The sequence below is a fragment of the Micrasema longulum genome, unplaced genomic scaffold, assembly GCF_059751315.1.
Source record: "Micrasema longulum isolate JH-2025_06_02 unplaced genomic scaffold, ASM5975131v1 h1tg001254l, whole genome shotgun sequence".
Taxonomy (NCBI): domain Eukaryota; kingdom Metazoa; phylum Arthropoda; class Insecta; order Trichoptera; family Brachycentridae; genus Micrasema; species Micrasema longulum.
In genome coordinates, this window is record NW_028278441.1 from 69,723 (window position 1) to 92,409 (window position 22,687).

Below are 22,687 nucleotides of genomic sequence, written 5' to 3' on the forward strand. Positions count from 1 at the left end.
TGGTTCATTTAAATGAAAATAATCTAATGCATTTGATTACAAATGACTGAATAAAATAATCAAGTAAGAAGTATGAATGAATGAATGAATAAATTTAAAATTAATGAATGAATGAATGAACAAATTAATTTATTACTTGAAAATTTGAAGGTAAGTGCCGGGAACAGGGTGAATGGTGCACTGAAAAACAAATGTTTATCGCAGGAGGCAAAAGCAGTTCACAGTGGAGTTCTAGTGCCAACTCTAATGTGTGGGAGTGAAGAATGGAATTGGAAAAAAAATGATGAAAGTAGGTTAAATGCTGTCGAAATGGGACCCCTCAGGCAAATGTGTTGTAAAACGATGTATGATAGGTGCACAAATGTAGAGATCCGTGAACTGTGTAAGGCTGAGACATGCATTATCGACAGAATCAAGAAGGGGTGCTGCGTTGGTTTGGACATGTAGAGCGAATGGTCAGCGAAAGAAAGGCTAAAAGGATCTACGATGGGAATGTTGATGGATGCAGAAAACGAGGAAGACCGAGAAAGACATGGCACAGTCGAGTCCATCAAATACTTGAAGATGGACCTGTCAAAAGTAGGAATAATCTGTGTGCGTGCATGAGAAGATGTATGAATGTAGAGGAAGCAATGTCTGTATTCAAAGACAGAGTCATATGGCGTTCTATCCTCTCTGCCTGCCCCTACGGGGAAACGGCTAAATGGTTTGTTGTTGTTAAAAATTTGGAATATCTGTTTGGCATCTTGGGGGGATAGCCAGAATTATTTTATTTTTTAAATTATGCTACATAAAGGCCCATTCCTAGATCTTGGGGAATCCATTGTATTATACACACGGAATTGTATTCTTTATTTGCCTATACACAAACAATTGACCGCGAAAAAATATATGTGTATTAGAAAAAAATTCCACCACCAAAACCCAGTCAACCATGAATATATCGTCGTCTTAATGGTGAAAAGCGCCAAGTTCAAAATACTAAATAACAAACTTCTTCATAATGTTTTCTTTCAAGATTTGTAAAATTTCCTAAATGTTTTATTAACCTATCTGAATGGATGTCGGATGAAAGAAAGATGTGTTTTTTGTTAACCGGTCAACTTAAAGATCATTATTCTCGGGTCTTTGCATCACCAAGATGACGATATTCTCAAACATACTTATCATCGTAAGTGGATTGGGCGGACAAAACATTACTACTATGAATGAGCTGATCCTCTTCATCATCCGGACACTCGGCGTGGAGTAAGGCGTAGGACTCTTCCGTGTCGGTGAATGTCCCGCTGAGTGCGCTTCTTCCGATCTGTTCTAGTTCATGATTGAACCTTCAAACACGGACCACACAACAAATAAACAAAACGAAATGGAGGACGTAACAAATGGAAGATTTGCAATGAAAATACAAAAATAATAATGAAATCGATAGCAAAGCGATGGGTAATGGAAATAAACCTGATGCAACTAGGACTAATGTACGTCAACAATGTTTCGAGTTGGTCCAAATTTTTGTAGACGAGGACTGGATTCAACCCCTTTGGGAGCTGTTAATATTAACATATTACAACAGAGATGAAGAACGTTTTGGAGAAGGGAATATTGAAGTCTAGGCATCCACAGGGTTTATTGGCTGGTTTAAGTGAAGTGGCCACTTTACACACTGTGTGACATTCACCATTTTGCCTTTATTTGAACATCTATATTCCTTCGATTTTTCCATATTTTAATGTTTGTGAAATTGAAGAGCTGAAACCTTTATTGTTGCGGGTGAGATTCAACTGATTGAATTATTCAACGATTTGTTATTATTTATTTATTTAAATAAACGCCCAGAGGGCTCTTACAATAAACAGTTAAAAGTACATTAAGTATTATAGAAAATAACAAAAGTAAAATCATAACTTTTACACCTAACATGTAATTCATTCTAGAAAAAAGAAAAGGGTAATAAAGTAAAGATGAATAGAGAAACACATTAAAAAGGGGAGAATTGAGGGGATAGACTTGACGCTTAACTTTAATCTTAGGTTATTGTTATACGTGTAAACTTTTATAGACAAATTTTCAATGTTTTCACTTCTTTTTTAATGAACGAATTTTTGTGTTTTTATGATTTACCCAAATATTTTCATTTTAGGGCAATATTATTCTAGTCGTAAATAGTCGTCATCTACCGTGTCGGCAAATGGAAAACAAGTTGTCGTAGAATGGGGTTCGAACCTCAGACTTCCTGATCCAGAGGCTGCACCCTACCCACAGGACTATAAACATCTTAAAATGTCTTTATCTCTGTCAAAATAGCTATCAATAATAATTGTTTGGTTATTTCCGTGATTCGTGACCATGTTCGAAGACAGAATTTTTATAATGGAGAGTGATAATGTGCTTTCAAATATTCACAGTGAGACGACAAACTGTAAAAATTTTAATAAAATCAACATGTAAATAATGAAATAATTAAGTAAAGTAAAAAACAAAACTTCCCTTATGAGACAAACAAGACTTAACTCAACATGAAAACAGAAAACTATCATGTTACAGCTTTAGACTAATATTATTTTACAAAAATAACAAGATCACTCTGTAATTGAAGCCATTGGTAATCTATGTTATAATTTGGTGTTTTGAGATAATCAAATACAGCATTATTTTAGGCTTAATATACATTATGAAATTTAGATTTAAAATACAATAAAAATAAGATATCAATTATTATTATTCAGGACTGCTAAATATTATTTTTTAACTGGAAATATAGATGATACGATATAGATGCATTCACAACTGAATACAGCCCAAATGTAGCATAGATCATTAATGGTGGGAAGGATTCAATTGCAGAATAAATAACAATTTTGAGTAGGTACTTTTTATGATGAAACATGAAAAATGAGAATGTAATTGAATAATTTTTTTAAAAAAACATATCACATGTAAAAAAATTAAATCGAAATGGCGGATCACTTAAACCAGTCAATAAAAGTTGAAATTAAGCGATACACAAATCGACCACAGTCAAAATAATAAAATTAGATAAATCACCTAAGAAGTAAGACACACGCGGCAACTATTGTATAGGCCATTAGTGTTCCTATGGACATCATATTTACCAGGTGGGATAGTTCAAACAGCCCTGCCATAGTTCCTGGCAAAAGTAAACAAAAACTCATTATAAAATGTTCTTACGGTGTATTTATTTACTTAGAATCCTAAAATAGTTTTAAAAAATCATCTTGTATGCATGTGTTCTAATCTCAGAAGAATAGCGCTCTACCGCTTATAGAGCCGCTCATACAGACAAAAATATTAGAGTATTGTCAATCACGAAGTTAGCTACAGTTTGCAGCAAAACAATGAGCCGTAGGTACTCGAGTTGAGAATTTCAACCACAGCGACTCGTCCGTTACATGTCCGTTGTTAAACCAAATTATTATTTAATTATGCTATTACTACTATTACTACTCTCAAAAATTAACCTTAATGTCCCCTTTCGCGTGACAAGAAATAAGTATCTATTCCATCTGCCAGTCTGTAAGCACCAACTATCAACTCTTTACACTCTTTCCTCTATCGTTCTTTCTCAAATGATAAAACTTTTTTTTTCATCTATTGAAATATTTAACATGCCCCTTAATTTATTTAAAAATAATGAAGACTCGTTCTTTCTGGCTGCGATACGCTTCCACTTGCTATTTAATGATGCTCACGCTTACTCACACCTGAACACTTACTCTCATACAAATACACACAAACACACCCTTTTGTTATACCACAATTTAATATGCATGATTTTTATTTAGAAACTTTGCTCGCCTGTCTTCGTCTGTCTTTAAACCGTATCTTTTCTTGTTATTATATCTTTTTTGACTGTTTGTTTATGCAAAATGAATTTAAAAAATTAAGACCAAACCAAAAATTGGCAATGCTTTTGTTCTATGCAATACAGCGAAATGGCATCTCTACCACTCATTATTACTCTGAGGTTCTAATTTACCATTGATGACGCCTGTGGGGAGGATGATTGGTCTGTTAAACAGCCTACCGAGAGAAATGGATCTTTCCCAAGTTAGGATTACCAGTTTTAGACTTTTCATCTCTTACAATGTATCGTAATGTGTATTGATGATTTAGTTGAGTCTGTTTTTTACAGTTTTTATGAACTATATGTTTATAAATGTGTATAAATGTTGGTGTTCGATTTCTAACAAGATTGATATGAAACATTTGTATTAAATGACCTTTTTTTGTATGTTTCACATGCCATTCAAATTTATTTTTTTATTTCTTCCATCCTAGTTTTCTTCAGCCAGATTTTGATTTCTCTTTTGAAATATTGTTTGTTATCAGTCAACTTAATTCAGATGGAAGCATATTAAACAATGTGTCAGAAAAAGTGTATATTAGGCATGTTATAATTATTACTGTGCTGATACCTGTTAATAGGGAAGCCAATATTGTTCCCATGACTGGACTCTTGAATCTGGGACTGATGGTACCAAAGAACTTGAATACCAAACCATCGGAAGCCATGGCGTATAGAATACGAGGCAATGGAAACATCGAACCAAACAAACTGAAAACAAGAACCCAATATGTATCACATTATAGAATATGGATCTATACAACCCACAAATGAATACTCATGAAGGTATTATTTATGTTCAAAGCATTAACTTTGTGTCAAACATTTGAACTAATATTAGTAGGTAAATATTGGTAAATAACCACTTACCGACCTTTTATGTCTGCCGGTTTCGAGATGTACTATTTACGAAAAAATTAATAAATTACATGCAGGGTTAAGGGGATGCAAACACCACCGTGTCCGAACACGCACTAAAAATTACATTAATAATATAGTAATAATTTTTCAGAGTTTGCCAATCATCTCGTAAATTAAAATCATAACTAAGGATACAGGAGGTAAATTTTTACATTAAAATACTAAAAAAGGACTTAAATGAAATAACACGGAGGTGTGTCACATTAAAAAAGCTTTGAAAAATAATATTCCCCTAATAAATAATCATATATCGTTTGAATATAGCCCACTTTTTTATTTAAAAATTAACCAATCGTGTAACTTTCAACCTCCTAACCCTTCTCCTTCCCAAACCCCAGCACTTTCACCAACATACCACTAAATATTATTAACTATTTTTTTGTGCATGTTCGGACACGGTGGTGTTTTCAACCCATTAACTCTGCATGTAATTTATAATTTTTTTCGTAAATAAAATGTATACTACGGTGATGGTAAAGGTTAAAGTGTATTTTAGTATTTGCGTGTTGGTGTAGTGAGTGTCCTAAAGTGCCCTAAAGAAACCGGTAGACTTCAAAAGTCAGTAAGTGATTACGTACTAATATTTACTAACATCAGTTACTCGTGAAGTTAGCCAGGAGCCAAGAATAGAAAAAAATCAGCCAAACAATAAAACTAATTGCTGCTGAGCAATCTGTTTTTATTTATTTTCTCCTTAAGCTCCCCGGGTTCAATTCAATGTGCAAAAGTAAATTACTAGATAAACTATAATTGAATTTTATTATACAAGGTTTCATCCCTTTCGTGACATCTTCAGGACTGGTATCAGTATTACAAAAGCGTCACTTGTCTTTTATTTACATAATAAACTAAAATGAACTTTCACCAAGCATTTTCACCTACAAACTTGAACTGTGATTCTGTAAATAAATTAATGTAAGTAATTAACAATCGTGTTTCCATTCACGGAATACCCTGTTAATGAAAAGCGGACTGTATAATTTAAAAATGAATATCCTTCTATTGTGTGTAAGGTTTGAATATTTAAGTAAAGGAAAGGAGCACAGAAATGGACCTACCATTGATGCGATGAGGATGTTATTCTATTTTGGGCACTGGATGATGAAAGTTCACTATGAATTATGATATTAAACGATTTATTATAATAACTTCCACAATGACGAGTGTGGATTCCAAGAGTTCTTATGCAATGTTTAAATTTTGTTAACAATGTTCCATTTTTCTATTTCCTCTATCTTGATGTAAGGTAGGTACTAAAATGATGGGTCAAGGGAAGGATGGGAAAGAAAGGTAATCGGCCAGGAATAATATCGGTAAATGCAGGTTTATATTAAACATACCCTACCTCTTACTTAACCAATAGGATTTGTAAAATAATCACTAGGTAATGAGTTATTAAAAAAAAGGTGGATTTAATATTCTAGCGTGCATTGCTTAAACGAGCTAGTGATAGGTCATAAGACCTGTAAATAAATGACCTTATATCCTTTATAAAAAATTACCATCTAACTTGAGATATATGTGCGCAATCTATATCCATATTTATGTTTTGAATTGCAATACCTGGAGAGTAAGCCGAATATTCCTCCGATGGCCACAATCCACTTGGCCCATACCCAGCCTATTTCTCCAAATGCAAATGGAATTGGAGCATCTGGATCCTGAAATTTAGAAAATGACAATTTAAGTAAATAAATAATAATCCCAAGTCCCAATTTTATTTCATGTTGTTTTAAGGTTTTATGAGAAGTAACATCCAAGTCGGTCTCGTGGTGCAATGGTCAGCGCGCTTGCCTACCATGCAAGAGGTCTCGGGTTCGATTCCGGACATGGTTGATATGATTTATTTATTTAAAAGGATTTTTTCACACCAGAATATTTCATAGGCTCTGGACTGGTACCTGAAACGTAAAACTGATCATTTTACCTTCGTGTAACAAAAATGATCAAGATACACTGCGATTGGTGTACAAATGCAGTACCCTATGCACCACTAGGTGAGGAAAGGGAATGATGATGATGAACGTCCAAACTTTAAGAAACTTTCTACGTCTTGAGCACATCAGTTTTAGTTTGAAAAATACATTATTTTTTATTTCAGAACAGAAGTCAATAATAGCACACTTTTTCAAAAAATTAATTGTTTTTTTCCATACATTTTTATTGTTAATATGATAAAGGCATGTACTCAAGAAATTTTAAAAGAAAATAGTCATACTAGAGTTTTTAAGAAGAAATATTATATTTTTGCAGATTTAATTCAAGAAAAATGCAACCAAATCATTTCTTTCGCATCTCAAATGACAACCGACTGAGCCAAACGAATGATTTTAACAACAAAAAACCTAGAACTGTCACAAAATGAGGATATAAAGCGATATTTCAGTACTGTAAAATATGAGAGATCGTTTCGATAAATAGTGATATGCCCCAAACGGTAACATTGATACCAAGTGGGTTGTACCAGAGCGAGGTGATCCAGAATTTGTAACACTACCATAACTCAACAAAATAAATTAATTCACGCACCTGCAGATAATAAGGCCACATGAGTGTCAGCACTGTGGAGATACCAAAGTATGCCAGGAAGATGATTGCTAGAGAAGTCAAAATGGATATGGGAATGGCTCTTCTCGGATTGTGAACTTCCTCTCCTGTAGTGGCGATGCAGTCGAAGCCAACGAACCCAAAGAAACATGTGGCAGCTCCCTTTAACGTCCCCGAAAAGCCGAATGGAAAAAATCCACCAGAACCAACATTCAGAGTTGAAGGCACATTGTCAGGAGATAGGTACCAATTATTTACATCAGCTGGAAACAAAATAAATGGCTTAACAAAGAATAATTGCCATAGTATTATAATTATTATTTTAGTGTTTGTAAACAAATTAAAAAATATATGTAGTTTTATATCCGCACCTAATGGTGCATAGGGCACTGGACTGGTACACCAATCGAAGCATATCACAATCAATTTTATTATATGAAAGTAAGGTGATCAGTCTTACGCTTCAGTTACCAGTCCAGGGACTATAAAATATTCTAGTGTGAAAATACCCTTTTAAATAAATATTTCAAATCAACCACGTCGGGAATCGAACCCAAGACTTCTTGCACGGTAGGCATGCACGCTGACCATTACACCATGAGGCCAATATAAGTGCTGCATAGGGAACTGCTATGGTACTCCAACTGCTGCTTGACTAGATAATTTTTATTGCATGGAAGGTGATCAGATTTACAAAATATTGGAGTGCAGAGCAAAACCAATATTTCACATCCACCCTGTCAGAAATCTAACTCAGGATCTTAAGAATGGTAAGGGAATGCGCCAACCACTACACAACATGGTGGACGTATCTTCACTCGATTTTTTTAAACAAGATTTTCACCCGAGTAGCCATTGAGTCAAAAACGCTCATCCAGGGTTCTAGTTCTTTTTCACGCTCAGAACTGTATTTTTTATCTGCCCGGACTCAGAATGCGTAGTTTTAAAAAAAAAAAAAAAACAACTATAAACAACTTTGTGACTAAAAATTGATTGTAGATCACTTTGTTGATCCGGAATATAAAAAAAGAGTTTTCCACACTCACAACACTAGATTAAAAACTAAGGGCTCCCTGATCGTTTCCCGAATTACAAATTACTTCGGAGAGCGAACATTTAATTAAAGTGCGTTCTTTATTACCTATCACCGATGGGATAAGATAGGTTATAAAGAACTCACACGAGAGGTAGTATCATACATGATAAATATAGCGCAGGAAATTGGTCAAATAAACCAAAGTAGGGAACAAAATGCCGAACACTCCTCTAGTGGAACGGAAGGCCTGTTGACTGCTGCCAACAGGCCGGCTTCTCCTGAAGAGTTTTAAGTGGTTTCCTCTCCACGTGAGCAAATGCTGAGAAGTTCCTGATTAGCCCACATTAATATATCCCTCCTGATCCCAATAGTTTAGATAAATTTTAAGATATTTAATTGCAGAAAAATCCACTTTTTGAAATATAAACCTTGTATATTATAAGCAAGGTAAATAATAAAGCAACTCCCATATAAAAATAAAAAAAATTAAAAACAAAAAATTAAAAAAATAATTAAATTGCGTTATTCCAAGATTGTTCAATGTTCTCCCACAAACCATCATTAACATGAAAGATCTTCAAATGAAAAAAAAGAACTGAAGAAATATCTTCTAAATACTTTATAGTGCCTGTTAATAAATAAATTTGTATAATGTAAATAAAATAATGTAAAATAAACCTGTCATAAAAAAATGTGTCCCACCAAAAAGTCTTTAGACTTAGTGGGTAACAAATTATTATTATGTATTTTAAAATATCAAATAAACGCTGTTCTGCAGCACTGAAACTAAAAAATATATAATAATTTATGTCTACAGTTATAAAGCAAAGATATCAGGTTTTTAAAATTAAGGATTGTCGTAACTTAAAATATCTTGAACAACAAGCAAAATACAACTGTTGAAATTCCAAAATTATTAAGAAAACATTCTTAGAATTGGGTTTTAATTCTTCATTAGGTAAAGTTACTTTTTAAATGGCATATTGGCTATTTTACCTTATAATGTAAAAATTATATTGTGGGGTAATTACTACAGCTAGTTAACTTCAAAATCAGTATTTTGGGGTTACCCGCTAAAAACACATATTTGTATTATTTTTTTAATTTTTTTTATATCGGCGAGTACGGCCAGTAAAGCAAAGATGTATAAAAAAACTTACAGTGAAATACAGAATAGAGTCCCTTAATATATTTAATATATACTTTCTAAAAAACTGTTTAAAACATTGAGTGATTCCAAAATATATTAATTGCCAATTTATTAATAAAAATCTTCTTACGCATAATAATAAATCCATAATTAGTGCTAAGAAATTTTTGTTAAAAGAAGATATTAAAAACACATGTATAAAACGGAACAACACAAAACTCTTAATTTAAATTATAACTAGAGTTAAAGAACATATGAGATGTCTTAAAAACAATAATTTGTCTGAGTTCGCTGAACATATCCTAACAAATAGTCACTCATTCAACTTTGAAGATGGCATCGAAATTTTACATACAAACAAAAAAGAATATGCACTTGATTATTTTGAAATATTGGAGATTAGAAACAGTGTGAATAAAAATTTTAATATTATTAATAATCAAATAAATCTTAGTAATAGTCCTATTTTAAATATGTTTCCTCTCCCTAAATCCACACACAAACCCCCTCTCCCCTCTACTCCCGTAGCCACGCCCACTCTACCCTCACTGTGAAAATATTATATATGTTATGTTAGTTTGTAATTAACCCTGAAGAAGGCATAGTGTTGCCGAAACTAGTTGGTTGTCGAATTATAAAAATATAAGTGGTACATAAAAACAAAGTGATTTTATTTTAATATATTAGATATTTGTATTTCTTCCACGAATTCTACAAACAGACATGTCGTGATTCATTCCAATCATATTACGATGATTTGAATGCATGTCTTAAAAAAATGTGATTTTAGCGGGTAACTCACAAATGCTGATTTAGAAGTTACCGAGTTGTAGTAATTACCCTGCGACATTAACTTACCATTTATTGAGCCAGCGACAATTACAAACAGTATAATGCAGATATTTAAAATGGTAAAAATATTGTTTGAAATGGCGGACTCCTTCATTCCAAATGCCAGAATCACTGAAATAAAAATTTACCTTATTAAAAAACACATTTACCATAGAAACAGCAGGCTTTTAAAAATGATTTATTGCTGTACCGTTTTTTATTTCAGCATCAACTTTGTGGAATAAAAAAATATGGTAAAAAATTAATGATCGGTTTTTTAAGACCACACATAAAAGTTATTTATAAAATTATACATGTTTGGGATTCACAGTCAATGACGTCACTGCGACCTGCATAGATCTATTGTGACGGGACCCTGTAAATAAATTCTTACACTCCAAGCCTAGATCTTTAAAGAGCCGGACTACTGAGTGGTGTGCGAGTGCTTTTATATACATGTATATCGCTAAATTTCTTCCCAAGTACCTCCAAGCCCAAGTCCTTAAAGTATCAGTCTATTAGATAGGGAGCGATCGCTCTCACATCCTCAGGTTTAACCAATGGTCCCCCGAAGATGTGGCTTCTTTTGCGATATAAAACATAACACTGACATAAAATGCGTATAGGTATTTCATCATCTGCACTACGAAACCTACATCTACAAATTTCAGAGAGATTTGTTATTTCAAGGAGTTTGTTCAATTTGCAGTGCCCTGTAAGAAAGAGCTCTAGTAATTACTCACTTGGTTCCAGTTTAATTACATTAGGGAGAACCTCTTCAGTAGTTAGAATAAGAGATATCAAAAATGACAGCACATTTCATGGAAATTCAACAACAAACATTCTTCAGTGAAATAAAAATGTCATCATACAAACCATGCATTTTAGTTATATAATGAAATTAATCATTTTTTAGAAACACTGGGCCATAAAATGATGAGACAGGTGTGACTATTTTCCCTCCGTTGAATGAAGCTACTTTTAAAGTCAAATCTATTTGATGAATGATAACATAAACTATGAACTACATTAAATTTTGTTATTAAAAGAACATGATAAATGATAGTAAAATTGACGACAGAATATTATCTACAATAGCCACTATCATGGATGGGAGTTCTCCGATTCATTTTTATAGTGATAACCCAGAAGTTGACAAACAAATAAAGATCTTGTCAAATATTTGATTTCACAATTTTTCAGCATAATGTTGTGGACGGTAAATTAAGATTTTACCTAGATACAAATTGTAGTTCATCTTAGCCCTTAAAATGGCACTCAAAAGTAAGAGTGATAATCTGGGCTGTGATTGATGCACTAATGGAGTATTCTATGCACTATTGGGTACAAATTATGAAATGATTACAAATAAAAACTCTCTGAATAAATGAAGATCTCAAGCAAAGGTGGTTTTTTAGTTTAAGCATAGATGCAGTGCACTGCCAAGTAAAAATATAAATAATAATCAATAGTAAAAATATGGAATATAAAGAAAAACGGATTTACTGCAACATTATACTCATAATTATACTCTTTTTTCAATACCAGTGCCAAAAAATCTAGCGAGGTCATCTCTAGCGGACGACCTTCTGATCTTGCAGCTCACGCACGCGCCAATCATCACTGTGCATATTTTGTTTGCACGAGCTTTAACTCAAAATGAAAAATACAAAATACCAAATAGGGTGAAAACGAAGCTTGAGAAGATACACTACTCTCCATAGCAGTAAACCATGCGTTAGAGGGAAAATACCTTATACACAAACCGTGCAGTGGACATGCGCAGATAGAATGTTTGTAACCTAACTTTGAACAAACTATTGACAGAATATTGGTAGGAATTTCTGTGATTTAGCTACGCATAATGTTAGTGTGCGTGTGCCTAAATAAAAGCAATGGCAGACTGGCAGATTTTGTGTTACGATGTGTGGGCTGTTATTGCATATATCGCTCGTTTAGAAAACAATGCTAGAGTAATTATTTATTATATTTTAATATTATTATGCATAGTAAACGTTTACAAAATGTTTAAAAATTCACTGCCAGTATATTTGATCAAGAGTCAGTATGATGCCAAGAGATGGTATTGAAATGTAAAAACTAAATTAATCAAGAAATGATGTTCATTTGTCAGGTGTTGTGTTGTCATTATAGATAATTACATATAAATATACACTTACTTCAGATAAAATCAAAAGCATAATTGATAATTACCTCCAAAAAACACTGCCAATCCAAACGCTAACAGATCAAAATAACTTGACAGGAAGAACACATTGATGGGAGCTATTTCTTTGAAGGTTGTTTTCAGAGTATCATTTAGTAATGTGTCTAAATACAAACTGATTCCACGGGAAACGCTGGCAGACCCTGAAAACAAAATTCATTAAATTCTTACATGTGAATTAATTAGGTCTATTTTCAATAGTGCCATTATTAAATGCAATATTTTAAATAAAACGAGTGTAAATTTAAACTTTGTATTCATTACCGAGTCAATGTAATCTAAGAATTGAAGTGAGAATGAAATAATTTTGGACAAATTATTGTTGATGAAACAAGTTGAACAAAAAATATTTTCTAGAAACTACCTTACCAATGACATACTCGAGAATTAGATTCCAACCAATTATAAATGCTATGAACTCTCCAACGCAAACATAGCTGTAAATATAGGCAGAGCCAGCTCGAGGAACTCTAGCTCCAAATTCAGCATAGCATACACCTGTAAACCAATAAAATTACATATTTATGCATGCACTTTTATGCTTTCTTATAGATTTAAATATATTAATAATAACATTAACCTTTCCCTTACTGTTCTAAAAATACCCGCGCGTTACGGTGCTGTGTACTCAATACACATTTAAAAAATAAGAGATTTAAAAAGGGAAAAATGGAATGTTTATAGGGAATGGCTTTAATTAACCATAATTTAATTCAAAGATGATAATATTTCAAATCTAACTGCTGAAAACATGAAAAAACCATTGGGTATCGCTGATGGCTCAGCCGAAACGTGCTCCCGCGCCAACTTCCCGAGGCTACTAAGGAGCTAGTACTGGACTACGTGACTGGAGATGTAGATGTAGTGGACGTGCAACGCCGGGTGTTATTGGTATGCCGTGAGTATACTTTTGTGGATATTTGTAATTTATTCCCGATTTCCGATAAAATGCTTTATTTGTTCCTAATAAGAACTTATTATTTAATAACAAATTATTTCAGTCGATACGTAAATGTGCAATGGAGGAATACTGAAAATCTCAATCCAATATTTATTATATTTATAAAGATATTATAGTTATTAGACGCAATGTGTACAGGCTACACATCACCTAAACCAGGGAGGGAGGGTTAAAACAAATAGTAGGCATTAATAGTAAATAGTCTCACAGGTCAAGTAAATAACTGTGACTGCCCAGCAGGAGGGTGCGGTGAAGTTATCAATTAGGGAAACATTAACTTGATACTATGCACACAGGTCAAATATGTACGTATTACTAACACAATAATTCTGATTTAGTACTTTAAAATAAACCAACAAGTGATTTTATGCCAGAATTTCAGCATAAAAGAGTTATATTTCAAAGTTTAAAATTAAAATAAAATTGTGTTAACCGATTTCATTGCTAAACGTAACAAAATATGAAAAATACATATGGATTGGTTTGTTAGAACTGCTTCTTCAGAGCTTCCAAAGATCTCAATTTGCGCATGGGCGTACTTTTGAATTCAACACTAAACGCCCACCTCAAAAGAATCTAGTCAAAGCAGGTGTCCTTTCACATTATTTTTTTTTATTTTTTTTATTTAAATCTTAAAGTAGGGCACACATATCATACATATTGTTATGTGTGTTCTCATAATAACATTTCAAATATATTTAATTTATAAATTGTTTATCACATATGTCTTGACCATTATTTTAAATTTTGATATGTTTTTTTCTTCATAAATATTTTTTCCATTTCGTAATACTTTTTAATTGCTTTAAATAAAATAGAATTTTGTGACTTTGCCTTTTTCCTAAATGGAAGTCTGACACATACTTAAAAAAAAACTTCTCAGTTTTACTAATTATTTATTGACTATCAAATGTTTTCGCCTAAACGGGCACCTCAAAGAATGGTGAATCGTTTACAACATTTTTTAAAGCATATAATAGCCCTCCCCTTGTTTCCTTCTGGAATAAAATGTTTTAATTTTTTTTTTAAGGCTTTTCTACTTGGAACTTCTGTGCTATGGAGATTCCAACAAATTAATATTTTAGATTTGACTTTTGGTTTACATCAATCATAAATGCAATACAATATTGCTTTTACATCAGATTAACTAACTATTCATTCATGATTACACCAAAACATTTTAATGCATCGCCACCCATCATTAAATGGAGAAGAAAATTGTGTAAAAATAAAAGTATCAAGTGATAGGAGACTATGTTGTGATTATTCACCTGACTCATCTAATTTGTGTCACATTTTAAGTGTTTTATGTCTAACAATGACATACAATTGACATTTATAACCAATGAACAACAGATAATAGAAGGCGTATATACATTGTAGAGTAGCTAGATTAACTTTTTGAACACATAGATATATTTTATACTGCACACTACAAATACTGAAAGGTTCATTTTTAAAGAACAGATGTGAAAAATACGGTTACAAAATTGATGTGTCCATAGAATTAAGAATAGTCCAGAAACTGCATACGCACATCAAACAGAAGGCGACTCAACTACTCATGAATGAGTAGGTTTACGTTTTGACCCATTAGTTTCTTTGTGACGTTGCTCAGTACGCAACTCCTGATTTGAATTCAACTATGCCATGTTGTGTCTTTTCAAAAGGTAGAAATACTCCTAGGATCTTAAAAAACAGGATGGAATCACTTTTTATGTGTAATTAGCAAATGAATGTGTATGTAGCAAATGCATTACTTAAAAATTGAATTGTTTTTCCATCTGTCAGATTGCGAAGAAACAAAATGAACATTTTGTTAGTGATGCCAGGGTATTAATTTTTTTTACCCTACTTTGCTCATCTAATGAGAGAACTAATGAAAATTGAACATCGGATTAAAAAACTCTGTGGTGGACATTTGACCGACATTATCTCTAAAACATCAAATATTATTTAACATGATATAAAAATATCCGTTTTATGTAAAATAAAATTTGTTTTATATGTTTAAAGTTCATTAATTCAATGAATCTTATTAAATGACCCTTTACTTATCTACTCTGTTATGTCAATCAATATTTCCGCGTGCGCAATAAAATTTTAGAGAAATTAACAGATTGCTTTTTTTTAACCTTACATTTGTGTTATAATTATATTTTTTCCCATCGTGCAATATCACGCGGCGACATCACGAATGCGCGCGGCGAAAGTGGGGCCTAGTGGGGGGATTTGTGGACACAGTCCGATGTATTCAAATATGATTCTACGCTCCTTTTGGACTATTCTTAATTCTATGGATGTGGCATAATTTACAAATGCTGTCCGAGTTAGATCTCGCCTGTATCTTTTACCTGCCTACTGGTCACAAGTGTCCAAAAATTTACCACACAAAGTTACAGGTCTTTTACTCAGTCTTAATATGATGATATTCATAATAATATTTACATCTAGTTTGATGAAAACCAATATGAAACATAGAATATGTCTAAGACTATATTCCTTCATATTATCGGTTGTGGGAAGTCTAAAAAGGTGAAGACAGCTGATGGATGGGCTACAAATATTTTTATTTGATATATGAATAAATAAGACGGGCCTGCGGCCAGAACAAGATGAAGATTCTGGAGAGATCATATAAACAGAAGAGACATCTCCAGAATCCATTGCAGCTAATGAAATGCCACCTGATCATCGTCTTCCTGGAAGACCGCCTAGAAGACATTTAAATTAAATTAATTAAAATTTATTTACAGTTGCATCTTAACGTCCTAAGAGTAGCAGCTTTCTGCCAGATCTATAAGAAGAGGAAGAAGAAGAAGACTGTCTTAGAACAGGGTAACAACCCTAGTTAGGCAGTCAAAGTAAAAAAACATAATATTTTTCAAATTATGTTATTTATATTCATTGTTGGATCGTCAGTGATGCTGCAATATCGCGCAACTATCAATTGATTATTTTGGCAGGGGATCTGAAAAAACATTATTTTAATATATTACTTATGATTTTAATCAACCAAAAATATCATTAAGTATTAGAAAAACTATCATTATTCAGAGTAAAAAATGGCAACAATTTAAAACTAACAGCTCTTAGTCCCTTTAACTAATTTATTATAAAACATTTTGGTAAAAACAACAAGTTATGCAGTATTGCAGTATCACCGACGATATGATGTATTTGATAAACAATGTATGAGAATTGTAAAATAAATAAAGAAATAATGTTACTTCACGACATTAAAGTTTCATTCTGTTGTGTTTGAAAAAATGTTTGTTCTTTTAAATGACAGTGATCAAATGTAGCTTGTAACATTCTACAAATAATGTAATCTCCCTGTTTATTTAAGTAAGATAATACAAACCTGCAAAGAGCGAAGCCAGCGCAGCTATCAGAAAAGACAGAATAACGGAAGGTCCGGCAGAGTCCCTGGCTACGTGTCCTGCCAAAACGTATACTCCGAGTCCTAGGGTACTTCCGACTCCGAGAGCGATCAGATCTCCAGTTCCCAACTGCCGCGAAAGCCGATTGTGTTTAAGGATCTCAGAGGACTCGTCCAAAACCTTTCGTCGAGTAAGGACGTGCCAGACTCCACCCATCTCGTCGCCGAGTCGAAATTACTATAAAACCTAATGAAAAAACACAATCACAACAAATAACTTTCACTAGTTAAAAATCTCTATTATATTCTGGAACTATTTCATACAACTGACAGCTAAACTAACGGACGTTTACTGAATGGGTGAAAAATTCTTTATTGCTCTTTGCCTCATAAAAAATTTAAAGCAAATGCCTTGTGAGTCATATAAACAAAGATAGGGGACCATCTCGCGCTGTATGTACAATGGATAGTCGGCAGATAGGAGCAACAAATTGTACGCATGCAGGTAAAACAAAGATAAGATAAAGTTGATTGCTTTTAATAGAATACTCTATTATTCATACTTTGCACCATTTTACATGAATGCTGTACGTTGATACGGGAAACAAGAATGTTAATCATATCAGTCTTTCCATGACTGGAAAATATATTATAATTTGTAATGCCGCATATTGCTGTATACAACCATGAATTTAGGTATTTCATACATGCAAATATATTTGCATGTTTCATTTCATTTACATGTCATTGCAAACCAAACGAATTGATTTTGTAATTGAAATAATATTGACTGCTTGTGAAAATCATGTTGAAATCATATCAAATTTAAATGCGAGGAAAAATTAAAAATAATTAGATTTTTTTAAGATTAACTATTTAAATGCCAGACAAATTCAGCAGAATTTTGGATAAGAAAAATACTGTCAATGAGGATAAGTTTTATTAAAGGATATCATGTTGAATTAAAAGTGGAAAAATCTCTATATTCATTTTAGATAATGTGTTAAATTGGCGGTAAAACGTATTCTAGATATTTTCATGTAAATGTTTGGTACAGAGTACCATGCGCAAGATATTTCGCTTGTGGCACCTAAAGGTGCACATTTCATTTTATTTTATTGGGTAAAAAAACAGTACGTCCAACACATATTCAAAATTTCTTTGTATATTAGTGTAGGACACCTATGCACATACCAAAAAAATGTTTTGACTTAAGACAATAATATAAATTATGTTAAATATAACAAATGTAAAAGATAAGAAAAATTTAAATTCTCAACTCACTTTTTGTTGCGCCTGAACTACTGAGCTCAATAAAATTAAATATCCCAAATAGAAACCTCAGACAAAACTTACTCTTTCATACCGATAACCATAGAACTAACTATGGTTTCCATTCCCCTATGCCCAGGATTCTTAGGTCTGCCAACAAACATACCAGTCTTGATTTCTTTGATAACAAGTTGTCTTCTTTCATACGATCACTGAATCTAATTCAATTATAAACACCTTTCTCCCGCTTCCACTCCCACTAAGTCTACTAAATACCATTGTGTCTTCCTACTTTCCTTTATAATAATTTTCTTTGCATAAATATGTCCTTAAAAATGCCCATTGGGCATATATATAAATAAATAAGAAATGAAAAAGATGTATATAATAATAAAGTTAGTTGAATATCTGCTTCTCTCAATATTTCTATGACCTCTGATTAAAATTTGTTTACATTGTTATGAAAAATATCAGCCTCGGTAAATCTATGTTTATATTTCTTGCATATTCTAGGTAATGTGGATTATTTTTAATAGTTCATGAAATTATAAAAAAACAAAAGGTGGTTCTACACGGCAATGTTTCATGTTTCTGGACTGGCACCTGAAGCATGAGATTGATCACCTTACCTTCATGTAACAGATGTTTAATATATGCTGCATTTCGTGTGCCAATGCAGTGCTCTATGCACCATCTGGTGCGGACAGGGGTTTGATAATGATGATGATGATATTATTCTCCCCTCCCTTGTAAGCTAATGACTGGTTCTTTGGGCAAACTGAACCTACGGTAGGTTATGAGTTTCCCAAATAAAGAAGGAAAAAAAAAAGAATCTACGTTCGAACTTGGTTGTAACAATCACAGAAATACGGAAATCTCGGATGTAATGAGGAAACATTCGTTGACATTTTAGTTAGTGGTTTTCTCCATATATTTATTCTCTTTTACAATGAGTTATTTCTGACATACCGAACAAAAATATTGTCATCAGCAAAGTTGTTTAAAAACATAATTTTCGCAATAAGAACCAAAGCAATAAAACCCAAACGGGCGGCTAACTTAAGACCGATGCCGCTGGGCGTCGAAATCGGATTCAGTTTATTACACTATGCAAGTGGTGTATATGTACCTAATTTGTTTTTCTGCCGACAACAGTGAAAAAATATCACACTATGGTTGAAATTGTGTGAACTCAGTAAGAACCAGCTCGGCTCGGCACCATATTACAATTGACATCCTTGTTTCGGGGGTTTTTACAATGTTTCTCAGTTTTTTTATGTTCTTAAGTCAATGCATAATAAACATTATTAGTCAGTGATGTCAGAACAGTTATATCAACAACAATATCCAAATTCATTAACAATACCTATTGATAAAAAACTGTTAATAATTTCATTGTAAGGGAGGATTCTATTCTATAAAATATTTATTGTTTTATTGTAACGTAGAGGGTCAAACTAAGGGGGCTAAAAAGGGTGAGTTTTTAAATTATATCTGCTGATTAATTTTAATTGATGCTGATTAAAATTCTATCACTATTATTTTTGGCCCAATTTATTTCTAAAATTTCTAATCTATCTAACTTTGGAACTTCATGTTTGACATGTAAATTTTTCATGTCTATTAATTTTACAAAATTATGTTTTAATTCATTTGAATATGATGTGCAGTTTGATATATCATTATCAAATCTATGTGAAGCTAAATTTTCCTTCAGTCAATGTTTAATTCTTAAATCAAATAAAGTTGGTTTTTATTTATAATACAAATTGAAAATGTACATAGAAATGAAAACAATAAATATTTGGGTTAATCTTCTCTCTCAGTACCTACCAAAGCTATCGGTTTGATATGTATTTGACTCAAATGTATGCAATGTTATCTGTTGTCTGGCTTTGTTGTAACAAAAAAAAAACAGATGGCAGTATCTATACATATTTTACAAATTTACCTTTTTAATGCTTTTCTTAAATTAAGTAGATGTTTATAGTCCTATTCGTGTCCTATTCGTTTATTAATTTCAATTATACAACAACAAAAAAATAATAGAAAAATGTATAAAAGTTTCCACCGTTTTTTTTTTTTTATTTATTGTGAAAGAATGGAACCTTATGTTTTATTCAAAATATTGTCCATCGCTTGCACTACTGTTTCTCATCTTTCTGGCAACATACGGATACCGCGTCGGAAGAATATTTCATATTTCTTCAGGTTATCCATGAATCGACCCAATTTTTGATATCATTGTATGATGTGAAGTGCTGCTCAGCCAGACCATGTGCCATCAATTAGAACAAGTAATAGTCCGAAGGGGCAATGTCTGGTGAATACGGCGAGTGGAGTAAAACTTCCCAACTGAGTGTTTCCAAAAAGGTTTTGACCGGCGCCTTAACATGCAGACAAGCATTATCATGCAGGAGAATAACTTCGTTGTGTCTGTAGTAGTAGTGGGCGGGCTTTTCCTCGAGTGCTCGACTCAATCTCATAAATTGTGTTCGGTAGGCAGCTCCAGTAATGGTTTCGTTCGGTTTGAGCAACTCACAATACACGACACCAAGCTGATCCCACCAAATACACAACTAGAGTTTTTTTCCACGAATGTTTGGTTTAGCTGTAGATGTTGATAAATGACATTTTATGTAGGGTTTTAATTTTTTATAAATGTTTAAATCCTAACAATAAAAAGTCCTATGAAGTTGGGACATTCTATCCATTTATTCATCATCATTTTCTTTCCGCACCTAATGGTGCATAGGGCACTGCATCGGTACATCAACTGCAGCTTATCTTGATCATTTTTATTACACATAGGTAAGATATTGAAATTTAAAAAAATATCAAAGTACTTAACGATAGTAATAAATAGACTTAAAAAAATTGCAGTAAACATGGACACAATACAAGAATATCAGAACAATATCATATCCAAAATTCTAAAACGAGACAAGGACAGTTGAGACTAATAAACCAGGGACTGAAATTATACAATAAACTACCAGACAAAACTAAACAAAAGACTAAGACAACCTTTTCAAAAGATGTTCAAAATACAAGCATTAACAATAGAACATGAATTATGAAAAAGAAAAATTATTTTGTTAATGTAATCCGTAATTTTTATAAACAAATCAATTTTAATTTATTTTTTAAAAGATAAAATAAGACTGTAATAGTAAAATTAACAAGTCTTTACATTAGTAATTTAAAAAACACTTTGAACGATGTGATTGTTAGAAGATTTATAAATAATTTAGGAACATATTTATAAAATAATATTATATTAGTATTTTAAGTTTTCAATAGGAAATATGCAATAATATGGCATACACAATAAAACTAAACTGTTTGCACATTTATTATTTATTTATTATTAACGGCTAACTTACCCAATTTTTACAGAAAGTATAACATAGTTAAAAGATATAGTAGAATATAGTAAAGGAAAACACAGTCAATAAACGTAATAAAGATAGTTTAACATCAAAAAGGTAAATCACGGTTAGTATAAAGATTATAAGATTTGTAATTTTTTTCTGAAACTGAACTAAAAACAGCAAATATTTGACTGACAAAGCAAATCATTGGAATGTGTAACTAATGTACTATTTGGAAGACTGAAACCGTGTTTCGGGAGAAGGGAATTAAAATTAATTGTAATTGAATATTGGTCAAAATAATAAATCAATTATAGGAATAAACATGACGCTCTTTGGCTATTTTGTGTTAAAATACAACAGTCAATTTCTTATCTTAAGTCATTAAAACGTGATTTAGATATAAGTACATGTAATTAAAATCAGCTTTCTAAAATATTAATTCATAATAATGAAGTATTGTGGTATAAATAGTTTTAGGTCAAACGTGAATAGGTACAGCAGTTAGCAGATGGATTCACATAAAACATACTTTAAAAACAAGTGAATACTGTACAATATTAACTATGAAAACACTAATTACACGTGTAAAAGACTCACCTCCATATGCTTAAAACTGCTATGTTTTATAAATAATTTATTTTAAACTTAAAATATAACACCACCCCAATAACAGCGCAACTTTTATAACACTAATCATAAATTTGACTTTGTTTTTTTAACAAATCGAGGTATTTACATTCAGTTAAATAAAATAACAACAAAATAATTACTTGTTTTAGTGACAGTTTCAAGAAATGTCAAATGTCAGATGACGAGATGACAGTTCTTAATATTTTGTTTACGTTGTTTGATTTATCTGTGACTAAACCATAAACAATATTTTAGTCATTTTTATGGCTACCACTCCACCTACTGACCATAGATTTTTTAAATTAACGGTTTGAGCGGGAAAACTAATTTCTAAAATAATTAGAAGTAAATCTAAAAAACGCTCAATAATTTAAAAAAAATGATTATACAGGCGTAAATTTTTTTGAGCAGATAATATTTATAATTTATTATGCTATTAAAGAGTGATTATAAAAATCCAATAGACAGTTTTTGATAAATTTTGTTTGATT

The 22,687-nt window shown here is 32.1% G+C and overlaps 1 protein-coding gene across 4 annotated transcripts in view; it reads right to left on the bottom strand.

Moving 5' to 3' along the window:
* Window positions 1–22,411, bottom strand: part of LOC148276249 (high affinity cationic amino acid transporter 1) — a 35,886-nt gene extending 13,475 nt beyond the window's left edge. Inside the window, exons 1-10 of one of the 4 annotated variants that reach the window (XM_088234532.1) lie at window positions 22,164–22,411; window positions 16,900–17,164; window positions 12,944–13,072; window positions 12,562–12,717; window positions 10,375–10,479; window positions 7,313–7,593; window positions 6,347–6,444; window positions 4,434–4,573; window positions 3,043–3,145; window positions 1,164–1,328 (exon numbers count right to left, since the gene is read on the bottom strand). In XM_088234532.1, coding sequence (XP_088090658.1) covers window positions 1,164–1,328; window positions 3,043–3,145; window positions 4,434–4,573; window positions 6,347–6,444; window positions 7,313–7,593; window positions 10,375–10,479; window positions 12,562–12,717; window positions 12,944–13,072; window positions 16,900–17,134 — 1,412 coding nt within the window. In that variant the 5' untranslated portion in view covers window positions 17,135–17,164; window positions 22,164–22,411. Of the gene's footprint in view, window positions 1–1,163; window positions 1,329–3,042; window positions 3,146–4,433; window positions 4,574–6,346; window positions 6,445–7,312; window positions 7,594–10,374; window positions 10,480–12,561; window positions 12,718–12,943; window positions 13,073–16,899; window positions 17,373–22,163 lie in introns of those variants that run through there. The other 3 variants (XM_088234533.1, XM_088234535.1, XM_088234536.1) reach the window with 3 other exon arrangements.
* Window positions 22,412–22,687: the final 276 nt, after the last annotated feature.